Source organism: Leptonychotes weddellii, chromosome 4 (genome assembly GCF_054177405.1).
Source record: "Leptonychotes weddellii isolate Sample4059 chromosome 4, ASM5417740v2, whole genome shotgun sequence".
NCBI lineage: Eukaryota > Metazoa > Chordata > Mammalia > Carnivora > Phocidae > Leptonychotes > Leptonychotes weddellii.
In genome coordinates, this window is record NC_138372.1 from 25,075,201 (window position 1) to 25,088,258 (window position 13,058).

The following is a 13,058-nucleotide window of genomic DNA, read 5'->3' on the forward strand; positions in this document are numbered from 1 at the left end:
GAGTTCTAAGCATTTTGCACATTATATATTCATTTAATCCTTGCAACAACCCTGTGAGGTCCTTACTACTATTGTCTCCATTTTAAGATGAGGTAACCGAGGCACAGAAAAGTAAATTGACTTGCCCAGGGTCACAGAGACAAAAAGCAATGGTGCCAACGTCCAAATCCAGGGGTCTGGCTTCAGAGTCTGTGCTCTTAACTGCTGGCTGTGCTCAGAAGAGCCTTCACACATTTAGGAAAGAGCCCCTTCTAAAAATTCACTATCTTGTGCTCTTAGAGATTGACGTTGTCTCCTTGTTAGAGATCTCCATGATTAAAGTCGTTAACCTTAAAAATAAAACTGTCAGTTATTTTACCAGGAAAGATGGGTTTATTTGAGGGTAGCAAAGCTTGCAATTCAGAATAAACAAGCTTCAGCAAACCATAGGCAAGTCCAGAGAACAAAGGAGAAGAATGCTCTTTTATAGAGGAAAGGGGGAATTGGGAGGAGCTGTTATAAACAAAAAGTCCACTGGAGTAACCCGGGCGTTTGAAGTGTAGTGGTGGTCACTGGCTGAGTTGTGACAGCCTCTCATTGGCTGGGCTATTGCCCCGCAGGGAGAAAACCTTTCTTCTTCCTGCTCCGGCATTGAAGTATCTGCTTCTTCCTGTTGGTTATGCAATTGACTGGGAGTGACAGTGGGTGAGAGCTCCCCCTTCTGGCCTCCCTGCTGCTTTTAAATGAGGTTTCCTTTTATTAATTTTCCATTATTCGCATTTAGCTATATAACTCTTTGCTAGAACGACATCCCTTAATAAGTGGAATTTGTTAAAACTGGTTCAGTGTTGTTTCTGTTTAAATGGCAAATGTCAAGGTGACAAGAATTATTAATACCTTGGGGCTCCTGGGTGGCTGAGTTAGTGAGAGGCCGACTTTTGATTTTGGCTCAGGTCATGGATTTCAGGGTCCTGGGATCGAGCACCAAGTTGGGCTCTGCACTCAGCATGGAGTCCGCTTCAGATTCTCTCCCCTTTTCCCTCCCGCTCACTCTTTCTCAAATGAATAAATAAAATCTTTAACAAAACAAACAAAAAATACCTTGGGTCACTGTTTCAGTGAAAAGTATACTTTGTGAGGTTTAAAATATATAAACCTTGTTGGGGAGAAGTACAGGGGGACATTAGATTTCTCTGAAATGTTTCAGTTTATAAAAGAACATAATTTTTATTTGTATAATTAAAAACCAATAAAAAATATGCCTTTATTTAATCAATCAAAAAATGCCTTCTGTGGTAGGCAGCCTCTACCTCCTGGTAATTAGTCTTATATAATACCCTCTCTTTGAGTAACTTGCTTTTTTATTTTTTCTACATTTATTTATTTGAGAGAGAAGGTGCGTACAAGCGAGTGGGGGGGAGGGGCAGAGGAAGAGAATCTCAAGCAGATTCCCCGATTGTGGACCCCACGCGGGGTTCAATCCCATGACCCATGAGATCATGACCTGAGCTGAAATCACAAGTTGGATGCTTAACCAACTAGGCCACCCAGGCGCTCCTTGAGTTAACTTGCTTTTAACCAATAGAATATGACAACACTGAGGGGTTATCCCTTCCATGAGTAGGTTGCAGAAACTAATGACCTCTGTCTTGCTAGTACTCTATCACTTTCTTGGCTTGCATGCTTTGATGAAGTGAGTTGCCATGTTGGAAGAACCCACATGGCAAGGAACTGAAAATGACCTCCCTCGGGGAACTGAATGCTCCCAACAAATAAGACCACAGACCCTAGACTGACATCTTGATTGCAGCCTTGTGAGAGATTCCTGACCTACAGAAATCGTGAGATAACAAACGTGTATTATTTTAAGTCCCTAAGTTTTAGGGTAATTTGTTATGCAGCAATAGATGCCTTTCTTTATACAGTGAATTTTTGAGAAACTAATTATTAAGTCATCATACAAACCCATGTAAAAGAAAAGGTCTAGTCTAGATTGGCACAGCAAATATCTGAAGTCATAGACATGCACTATAACCACATCTGTCAGCACCATCTGAGGAGCCTAACTCAAGTCTTTTGCAGTCAGGGCACCCTTCAGGGAGGTGGTGGTTCTAGGGCAGGGTTGAGTAGGAGTGTGGGGGCGGGGAGGGAGAGAGCATATGTATCCCTCACCATCAATGCCTACTGCCCCCCCAGCCTTCAGGCCCAAAGGTGCCTTAGGACAAGGGCAATCCCATACGGGGCTCTCAGGCTGAGGCCAAGTCGCCCCTGTCAGACCAAGAGGCCCCTGAGGAGAAACTTCTTGTCACCCCCATCAGCCACAGCAGGCTGAATTACTCCTCCCCAGTGACTTTCCTCCCGTCTGTCCCCTAGCTCCCAGCCCAGAACTCTGCTCAAAAGGGCAGCTCACACGGTGTGGAAAAGAGGCCACCAGACAATGGGTAGAATAGAAACACAAACTCAAGAAATGTATTTCTCTGCCCCAGTTTATTCACCCTGGCTTGGCCCAGAGGCCAGGTTCATACTCAACATGCAAGGGCTAGACACAAAAGTCCCCAGGACCATTGCTTCAACCTCACTAATATGCCCTTCACCCACCGTCAGGGATAGAACTCTTTAGAGAGAGGAAGAGCACCCCCATTTCGCAAATAGGGAGACTCAGCGTCATGCCACTGCTCACCCATCAGGATCTTGCATCCTCATGGCTCCCAAAAGCAAAGCACAGAGCTTGGCTACCTTAGTCCTTATTTCTCCCCAGAATTCACCCACTCTCCATTTCACAGAGCCTCTGCTGGAGCCAGTCAACCCCCACTGAAAAGACCATGCAGTGACGGAAGGGGTTATGACCCAGCATCCTGAGAGCTTCCAGAGGCTGGGCTGACACTGCCCCCTGCCCACCCTGGAAAGCCGACTATGGCTCCTCTGGGCCTAGACAGCCTGATTTCAGGAAAACAGACCAACCTAATTGAACATCCAGTGTTGCTAAAGCCAGAAAGGGACAGCAAGTAGAGGCACAGAGAAGAAAGTGAGATTTTTTTTTCCCCAGCAGTCTTGGAGCACCTCATCCATTCCTTGCAAGCGTATAAGTGCACATCTGCTTTCATCAGAAGCTTAAATCAATATGGGCTGCAACCGCTCCTTTGCCGTGGAGAAGCGTGGTTTGTTTCCAAGTGATGTTTTAGAATTCCCTTTCTCCTATTCTTCACAAGGTTCTGCCACTGTCATCTTCCCCATCCCCATCTCCCATGTGCCCCAAGGCAGAGTTCAAGTGGGACTTTATCTTCTTCTCTGATCCCACCCCCACCATCCCTGCCGCAGTGTCGATCACCAACCCCAGCTCCCCTCCCTCATACTCATTCTCTACCAGTCGCCCTGGCAAAACTGTAGCCAAAAAGCCATGGCAGGCCAGAGCAGCCACCACACTTCGTCCACAGCAAATCCACCATCAAGGACAACAGCCTTAGCAGAGCGAAGTCTGAGAGGAGTGATGGGGAGAGGGTGGAGAGGTGGCTGGGAAGTCTCAGGGGTATGGATCAGCCACAACCCTCAGATAAATACTGCAGCCAGCCCTCTCTCCGGAGCAATGGGACCCTGTGGAGAGAAGAAGGCTAGGTTGGCAACAGGTAACACAGCGTGTGGATGCCCCACATAAGCAACTGAATATGTATTTGCATATACCTCCTTGTGAGTCTGCCTGCGAACACACACGCTCCTACTACACACTTCCCATGCCTGCACCTGCACACACAAAGACACATTCATATACACCCACCACAAGCCTACACACTCACTCAAACTCACTCATACACACACACAACTTTTGCATATATATCCTCACTCATGCACATATATGCACATTGTTGGATACCTGTTCGTGCACACATATACAAACTTACTCCCTCTCACATACATGCTGTACACACACATATGTGCACACACATAGGCCTGCACCTAAGTTAGCTTCTGTGTACATACAGGTCCATGCCTGGACCCATCTGCCTACATGTTAGCACGTACATACTCACGTTTCCTTACCTGCACTCATACCAGCAAATAATCATGTACTTACTTGTGCACAACCACACACATGCCTGCAAATATGGACATACACCCCTGCACCCCTGTGGAGGCACACCCTTAGCCCTGCTCCTGGGGCCCGGATGGGGCTGCCCTCTGTTGGAGACAGCGGATAAGCTCCTTCCGGTTGTCCAGGATGGTGTCGAAGCTCTCCTGCAGACGGGTCTGCTGGTCTACCAGCTGCTGCTGCAGGCCCCGGATCCACTGCAGCAGGGCCAGGCGGCGGTACATCACCAAGTGCACGTGGTGCTTCTCCTTTTCCTGCTCTTTGTAGCGCTCCTGAGCCTGCAGCTGCTGCACAGCCTGGGCCACCGAGGGCAGAAGGGCATCTGGAGGGCCCGGGCCTCGAGGGGTCCCACAGGCAGGCTCAGGACTGCTGCTGGGGCTGTCAGTGCTCAGGGAGCTGCTGGCGTAGCCGTTGTCCTCCAGCGGGGAGCACACTGGGCTGGCACCACTCAATTTCTCAGGCTCAGCTCCGGGGATTTCTGCCCCCTCTGGTGGGCTGCGCACCTCCCCCTCGGGGAGCCCAGGGGCCTGGAAGACCTGGTTGTCAGAGGGCAACTCAGAGGAGCTCTGCATCAGGATGGGCTCCACGTGGCCTGGCATCCCATGCCAGTTCTCATTGGCATCTTTGGCACTCGCCATGAAGTTAGAGTTGCTGTCTGGTTGGAGCTCCAGCTGACATACTCCCGGCGGGCCCCCCAGGAACTGGCCGCCCTCAGCCACCCCTGGCTGGATGGCAAACATTTGGTCTGTAAAGGGGAAGCAGAAGAATGAGTTAGAGCAGGACGGGGGTTGGGGGGTGGTATGGGGTGGTGTCCGAAGTCATGACAACCCAGCTGCTGGGGCAAGGCCGTCTCAGTCCCTTTCCCTCTGGCAACACCTCCTTTGTGGTTCTCCCCCTCTTGCTCTGTTGACTCAGACTCCTGCATAGGGTTTTCTCAGCCCTCTGAGACAGCTTGTCTTCTCGTTCTATGCATGTCTCCCCAGAGGACCTCATCTTCTGCTGTAGCTTTAAGAACCTTCAGGTGTTGGTGACTCTCAGATGTGTCTCCAGCCCAGATCCAAACGCTGTCCAACTCTGCAACCAACCATAGGCTCCCACTCTCCATTCAGTCACTCCAGCCAGAAACCTACGAGCAGCCCGGACTCCTCACTCAGCTTCCTCCCCCATCTCACTGGCCACCAAATGCTGACAATTCTTCCTCGTAAAAACCTGTGTGTGTATGGACAGACGTCAACCCTCACTTTCACTTGGTTCAGGTCATTTCTTACCCGGATTACTGACGGCCACAGCCTTCTCACTGATCTCCCTGCCTCCAGTTAAAAAGGTAAACTTGATTTGTCACAGCTCTGGGTGCCCTCTCTAAACTGCTGAACCTCCACATGGCCTACAAGGCTGTGCTTCAGCTGGCCCTTGCTCACCCCTCCGGACTGGCCTCTTCCACCCCAAACTGCTCAGAAATCTCCGAAAATACCATCTATCACCTCACACAATTCCCCTGGCCTGGGGCGCCTGGGTGGCTCAGTCGTTAAGCGTCTGCCTCCGGCTCAGGTCATGATCCCAGGGTCCTGGGATCGAGTCCCACATCGGGCTCCCTGCTCGGCAGGAAGCCTGCTTCTCCCTCTCCCACTCCCCCTGCTTGTGCTCCTGCTCTCGCTGTTTCTTTCTGTCAAATAAATAAAATCTTAAAACAACAATTCCCCTGGCCTCTAAGCTCCTCCCTTCTCCACCAGCAAATTCCTTTCCAAACTCAAAACCCAGCTCTCATATCCCCCCTCTCTGAAGCCTTCCTGATATCCTTCCCCAGCACACAGAACTAAGCACCGTTAACTACGCACTTCCCCTGGGTCCCCACTGCTCCGGTACACACTGCTTTGTCTGTATTTGTTCCTTGGCCTTGGAACATAGCTGATGGTCAGTCGATGTCTCTATGTAGTCGTTTGGGGGTTTGTTTTGGTTTTGGACTATCTTGTGATAGCAGCTTGCACATGTGGCTCCCTGACTAACCGCGGAGTTCTTCCGCATATCCTCCGTCATACCCCCGGGGCCAGCACGCAGCCTGGCTCTATGCGGGTGTCAGTACACGGTTGCTGCGGGAGTGATGGGGGAGGAGGACTGCAGTGGGCTACCTATGCTCGGGAAGAGGGAGCCAAGAGTAGCAGGAGGCTACTGCAGGCTGCCCAGGGCTGGAAGACCGGGCTTCAGTTCCCCCCTCGGCCCCAGGGAGCGCCCCCTCCCGCCCCGCCCCCCATTGACAAGCCTCTCTTCGGACCTTGCCCTCTTCCCTCTGCGTCTACTATCTTGTGCCCCGCCCCTAGCTTGCTCCATCCTGAGGCCCCAGAGGGAGGGCATATCACAGCATTCTTTCCTCCCCAATAACCACCTCTTACCAAAATTAGGATTTGAATCGACAAGGGGTTTCTACTGACCGCATAGTGCTAGGATTAGAAAAACAGGGGATCAGTGAGAGTGAGGGATAGTGTAAGTACAGCAAGCACTAAGGTTTTTATAGGGGGCAGGGACCCTCCCTACATTCAGTAGTGGGCAAAAGTCCTGGGGGGTGTAGGGACGGTCCCTTAGTGACCCACACGCTCCCATCCCTCTAAGCAGTCTTGGAGATCTTCCCCGGCCCAACTGTTTTCTCTTTTTCCGAAGCTGGGCGGGGCCACAAGGCAAAGCTCAGACGCGGTGGCTGTGGTCCTAAGGCCCACGGGGTTCTCAGGGATGGTGAAATGGGAACCCAGACACCCCAGGATCAGGCTTCCCCCCAAGCTAATCTGTAGTCGGCCGGGGTCGTGGATGGGGCGGGTGGGGGCGCTTGTCTCAGTAATGGGGGAGGCGGCCTCCCTTCCTGCCTAGTCCTGCGGGAGGGGACTTCCCCAGGAGACAGAGGATAGAGACCGTCCTTCCCTAAGCTCCCCATAGGAGGCAGCTGGGCGGAGGCTGCGACACCCCACCCCACCCCCTCACACCCCCCCACCCCCCGCGCTGGGCCCCCAACCCTCCCCTCCGGGCTCGACTCACGGCCTGGACGCGCCCGCCGCGGCGCGGCTGGCTCTGCTCCGGTAGACCCCGTGGCGGGAACTCGTCCCTCGGGGCTGGCGGGGGAGGGGGCGTGTCCCTCGGCCCGGCCTGGGCAGCCCCACCGGCCGGGCGTGGGGTGCGGGGCTCCCGGACGGCGCGGCCAGCCCCAGGCCTGGACTCCGGAGGCGGGCGGCGTCAGCGCGGCGGGGCGGGGCGGCCGGGCCCACGTGGGCCGGTTCGGGGTTCCGCCGAGCCAGCGGCCGGTGCAGCTCGAGCGCCCGAACCGACTCCCCCGCCTCCTGCAGCCTCGACCGACGCCTGCCGGGTCGGGTTTATCTTCTAACTGCATCCACTGGGTCCCTCGGATCGCTTTGCGTCACTGCAGATACTGTGACATTTTCAAAATGAAAATCCGATCATGTCACCAGCCCCTGCTTAAAGCCTTTCAAATGGCTTCCCTCTTGCGGGGTAAATCCTTAAGGCGGCAGCCACAGGGTTCTGAGCCAGCTTCATCCTCTGCCCTCCATCTCTGCAGCTGGGCCTCACGATCCTTTCTGCCATGCGACTTCTGCACACACTGTTCCCTCTACCTGAAATTCTGTTCCCCTTCTCGACTTACTCATATTTCAGCTCTCTTCTCAGATAAACCTTCTCTGACCTCCTAGACCAGATTCATTTCCCCTTTTGTGTTATCCCAGGGCACTTTGTTCCTTTTCTTCATTGCATCTATCACAATTTGAAATGACATATTCATTTTGTGCTTATTTCATTAAAGTCACTTAATGAAAGCTATGTTTTAAGAGAAGAAAGAAAATCTGCTCTGGGACAGGACTGGGTCTCCTGTCCTGCACCTAGGCCCAGGCACCCTCCTCCCTGCAGGGCAGAGAACCTCTCCATGGTGTCTGTGCAGTGAGCTCTTCTCAGCTTCTACTTACCGAACGAAGCCTGATCCCCCTCACTCCCTTCTTCTTAGGAGGAGATGAGGAGGGTTGGGACTCGGTTTGCAATCAGAGAGAATGGGGTCAGAGTTGGTACTGACCCTACTGATAAGAAAACACTGGCTGGCGTGAGGGAAGTTAGGGCTTCTTAAATTAAGTTTTTGACTAAGGCAGCCCTAGGAAGGAGACTGGGGCAAATTTAGCCCTCAGGGCACCCACGTGAGATTCTAGGAGGTCCCTTCCATACTCCCTACTTTACCAAGTAAAGCAAGCAACTGGCTACAACCTTTTTCATGTCCTCTACCATTAAAAACAAAATAAAACTAACAGGGATTCATCTTTGGATCATAATATATTTAAAACACTCTTGTCTTTCCCTCATCTCTTTCTGCTGCTTTTTTCCCCCCTCTCCATCTTTTGCTATTTTTTAGACCTCAGCCCCATTTCTACACAGGAGCTGAACCCTAGCTAGTCTTCCTTTTTCCCTTACCCACCTCAAGTTCCCTTTGCCTTTAGCCAGGTGACCAAATGAGGTGACCCAGATCCTCACTCCTAAAGCCACTCTGAGCCTGGGTGGTCTAGAGTTGTGCAGATCTTCCTGTGTCACACAGCTATGTCAGATACTTAGTTGTTCTGTGGGCCCAGAGCTGCTCCTCCCCGCCTCTCCTGTGGACCCCATCTCTCCCAGATCTAACCGTGTGGGCCAAAAGGGAGACTGATGAGTCCAGAGATGGGAACCCCATTCCAGGTGAGTTAGCATCCTTCTCTGGGACTTTCTTTTTTCTTTTTTTTTTTTAAGATTTTATTTATTTATTTGACAGAGAGAGACACAGTGAGAGAGGGAACACAAGCAGGGGGAGTAGGAGAGGGAGAAGCAGGCTTCCCGCTGAGCTGGGAGCCCGGTGCCGGGCTCGATCCCAGGACCCTGGGATCATGACCTGAGCCGAAGGCAGACGCCCAACGACTGAGCCACCCAGGCGCCCCTCTCTGGGACTTTCTGAAATAAAAGGAAGACGAAGCAGGGAAGACATATGGGTAGGGCTGCAGCAATCACATTCCCTGCCAAGTGGAGTCCGTTTGTAGTAGGAGAAAATGATGCTCATGCACGGAAGCAGAGACAAAAGATGGAAGTTCTGGTGATGTTCCAGTCCCTACTTCCTGAGGCCTATTTCTATATCTTCCAATAAGGCCCTTATTTTGCCAAGCCTAACTTGAGTGGAATTTCCTTCACTGGCAATCAAAGAATCCTGATTAATACAAGAGCACAAGGTGGTGACCCAGGGGTCCCTCTCATATACCTCTCAGCCCTCATTAAGGAATAGCAACTCTGTTTCCCCATGGTAGCCATTATCAATCCAGCTTACACAGCGACCTCCTTTGAAATGCAGTGGAATCATCTTAGTGTTCCCTCATTAGAAACATTCCTCCCTAGACGCTGAAACCTGCTGACCTGTAGAGGCTAGAATGGTGGAGACAGGAAGTAAACTCTGGGAGAAAGTCATCAGGTACAATCACATAGCGTGCCACACTTACCTCTGCCACTTCGTATGTATTCTGGCCACAGATGACAAAGAATTCTATACTGATTGTTGACTTAGAGCCTCTATTGTACTCTGCGGGGCAGCAGACAGCCTGGCTTAGCTGAGTCATCAGTCGGTCTTTCCTTTGTTCTGTTAAGCTAGTTGTTTCTAAATAACATCATCTCTGAGAAGTCAAGTGAATTCCAAGGGCGTCAGATTGCAGCCTCTCTTCTCTTAGTCAAGGGTAAAGTTGTGTGGGATGCTCTAGTACTGTATAATTAACCCAGCAAGTGCTCAGACTGTGGTCCTGGGCACTCCATACTTTTCAAAAGCCGGGAGCCTTGAGAACAAAAAGCCCCAGGAAGGCAGGGGCGTCCATGTCTGCATGATCACAGAAAAGCAGATGTACAGAGGTCTGTGATTCATTCACCAGAAGATTCCACAGTCAGGATGCCAAGGAATCAGTCTTTCCAGGTACAGCGGTAAAGTGTCCACCTAGCTACATAGATTTCAGGGACTTAATTGGCAGGGACACAGAAATCACCAGAGATGGCCAGTAGCAGCCCAGATAGGCTGGGTAGACATCCTGGCAGGCAGATAGATGTCAGAGCCAAGAGAGGCTAGCAGTGAGTAGCCAGATCCAGGCCCTAAGGGCCTAGAGCGTCAGGCAAGGAGACAAGGGAGATGAGAGGTATTTCTACCCCAGGATATGGGACAGGCAAGAGTTCCTCTCCAGGTGGAGAATTTCTCAGTGTCAGTACTCCCAGAAAGAAAGGGGTGGGGGTAGAATCAAGGTGTTTCAACCTCAAAGACTTTGCCCCTTCCTGTCCCTTCACTCACATCCAGCAGAGTGCTCTCCTCACGTGCTGTCACGTGCTGTGTTGGGGATTCAGAGCAGAATCAGGACTGATGGGGGCCTTGTGTGACTCCCTGTTTAGAAAGGGAAATAGAAAAAAGTGGGTCAAAGGAATGAGTACAAAATAGAGTAAGGAAAGCCTTCACAGGCTTTAAAGGATGAATAGAAGCTCCCCAAGAGAAAGCGGGTGAAGGCCGAGGAGACTCTATGTGGTGTGTATGCTCAGAGTGTGGTCAGGGTGACTGGAGCTTGAGGGGAAATGGAGGTAGGAGATGAGGTTAGAGGGTAAAGTTGGCCCAGTTGTGAAAGGCCTTGACCACCATTCCAAGGAGCCTGAGCCTCATCCTGCAGGCAGCAGGAAAATAACTGAGCAAGCCCCCAAAGCTTTCTTATCAGAACAAAGCACAGGCCTCTAGCCCTGGAGGACAAGCTCTATTGCTACCTGCTTTCTTCTCTTTCCCCGAGCTCATAGCACCTGCCAGCTTCCCCACATGGCTTTGGGAACTTAGGCAAATCAAAGCATTTTAAACTTTTCAGAGTAAATAAAGATATTATGCCTTGAACATGGTTAAATAACATTGTAATTGTGAACATTGTTCCTTGGACTCCCAAGACTAGGTACAGCCCTGGAGGACCTTTGGTGTCCCAGAGAGTCCTGAAGGCAGAGTAGAAGGAAAATCATTCCCCAGAATTAGCTCATCCTGGGAAAGAAGGCCTACAAAGCTGGTGACCTGGTTGTTTTGTTCATCCGTTTCTCTGCTGCCTCTTAAAGGTAAAGCACCACTCTATTCTATCAAGAAATTGCTGTGCTGGGGCACCTGGGTGGCTCAGTCAGTTAAGCATCTGCCTTCGGCTCAGGTCATGATCCAGGGGTCCTGGGATCGAGTTCCACATCGGGCTCCCTGCTCAGCGGGGAGCCTGCTTCTCCCTCTCCCTCTGCCTGCCTCTCTGCCTACTTGTGCTCTCTATCTCTCTGTCAAATAAATAAATAAAATCTTTAACAAAAAAAGAAAGAAAGAAAGAAATTGCTGTGCCATCACTTTAGGTAAAACATGTCCATTCCCTGCCCCCAATATGGCTGTTTTCTCAGCTGTAAAATGAGGGGGGCGGGTACATCAAACAAAAGTTTTAAAACTTTTTTTTTTTTTTAGTCTTGGAATCTTTTATCCCCCCCCCAAACAAAATCTATGTAGTATACCCAGATGGAGATCTTGTCTCCTCCCTGAACCCTCCACCCTGAATGGCTCCTGAGGAGGCTCCCAGGAAGCTTTTAAAGCTCGGATGGGGCATAATTTCAAATGCCCTGCACCATAAGAACTTAGGAGACAAATCCCTCCACTCACCATCCCTGCCTCCCCTTCTGAAGGGGGCAAGGAGAAACTGAGGGGGTGTTTTGGAGCTGCTGGGAGAATGAAAGGTAGTATAGACTCTTTCTCTTCAGTGCACCCAAGTGGTAAATGGCCTCTTCCAAACCTCTCTTCCACCACGAGACCAGAAAGCCAAATCCAAGGTCCCGGAGGCTGTGGGAAATCCTAGAGCCCACAACAGAGGGACTGGGCTAGAGAAGCTGATGGGAAGGAGGACTGAGAGAAGGGAGTGCCTGTTCTACCCCCTTCCTAGCAGCTGCCTCTGTGGGCTCCATAATCCCCATGCCCTCTCCGCCACCGCACCCTCTGGCCTCCCACCTCTCCTCCACCCACCCCATTCATCAGTAGGAGGGCGCGGTATCAGCACAGCCTTTCAGGGTCTGACAGGTCCTTTCTGGGTGCCCCCCACATGTAACCACTTAACCCCCGGCACAAAGGGCCTGGCTGAATGGGCTTGGAGCCGGCGGCTCGTGCAGAGGGGGAGGCCTCAATAGGATTTGGGGAGCTGGGTGTATAAACCGCTCTGCTCCAGCAGCCCTCAATGGAGGAGCTGGAGTCGGGGCATGTGCCGAGGGGAGGAGCCCGGCAGCTGCATCCCACCCCTGAACAATGATTTATTCATTCTCCAGGCACACACAGAGAAAACAGGCCCGAGGGAACGTGGCCCCACAAATCGCCCTTGGCCTCAGCTGATTCCCATGGCAATCCCTGCAGCTCAGAGCGCCCCCTCCCACTCCTAATGTATTGCCTCCAGCCCACCCTTCCTCTTCCTGGCCAGCAAGTAGAGTGCAAGATGACAGTCAGGGAGGCCTTTAGTAGCCTGCAGGTCAGGCAGGCTTGCTCTTTGAATTGTCTCCACCCAATCTCAACCTCACTCTCTCTGAAATCGTCCTGGTCAGGTTTTTCTCAAACCATTTCACAGGCAGAGAAACTGATGCAGAAAAAAAAAAAAAGGCACATCGCTTGACCCATCTCAGGACTGACCCAGGGGAAATACTGAAAAAGAAGCAGGGTTTGGGGGTTCAGCCTGGAAATAGCCTACAGATAAAGGGCATGCAATAAAGGCTTGCTGGGTGAATTAATGGCTGCTAACAAAAGGTATCCTATTTGTTGTCCACACTCTTTTCCCTAGCCCCCATCCTCCAGCCACATCTGGCTGTGATTCCTGGAACAATCTTAGGGAGAACATTGGGGATTAGGGGAGAGAAGGAAGACAGATAAGTAGAGATGCTAAAACCAGTAGATTAAAAAAAAAAAATGGGTGGGGGCGCCTGACTGAAGGTAGAGCATGCA

General features: G+C 51.4%; 1 protein-coding gene across 3 annotated transcripts; it reads right to left on the reverse strand.

Moving 5' to 3' along the window:
- Positions 1 to 2,447: 2,447 nt before the first annotated feature.
- C4H1orf216 (chromosome 4 C1orf216 homolog) lies at positions 2,448 to 7,295 on the reverse strand. Of its 3 annotated transcripts, none has more exons than XR_014144797.1 (3): positions 7,085 to 7,295; positions 4,049 to 4,808; positions 2,448 to 3,570 (listed from the first exon to the last, which is right to left on the reverse strand). XR_014144797.1 is itself a non-coding variant. In XM_081818070.1 (3 exons), exon 2 carries the CDS (start codon positions 4,801 to 4,803, stop codon positions 4,117 to 4,119), a length of 687 nt encoding a protein of 228 aa, XP_081674196.1. In that variant the 5' UTR covers positions 4,804 to 4,808; positions 7,085 to 7,293; the 3' UTR covers positions 2,448 to 3,570; positions 4,115 to 4,116. The 3 variants fall into 3 exon arrangements, 2 of the variants coding, with proteins under 2 accessions (XP_081674196.1, XP_081674195.1); XM_081818070.1 differs by having other exon boundaries at positions 4,115 to 4,808; positions 7,085 to 7,293; XM_081818069.1 differs by having other exon boundaries at positions 2,448 to 4,808; positions 7,085 to 7,294.
- Between the last annotated feature and the right edge of the window lie 5,763 nt (positions 7,296 to 13,058).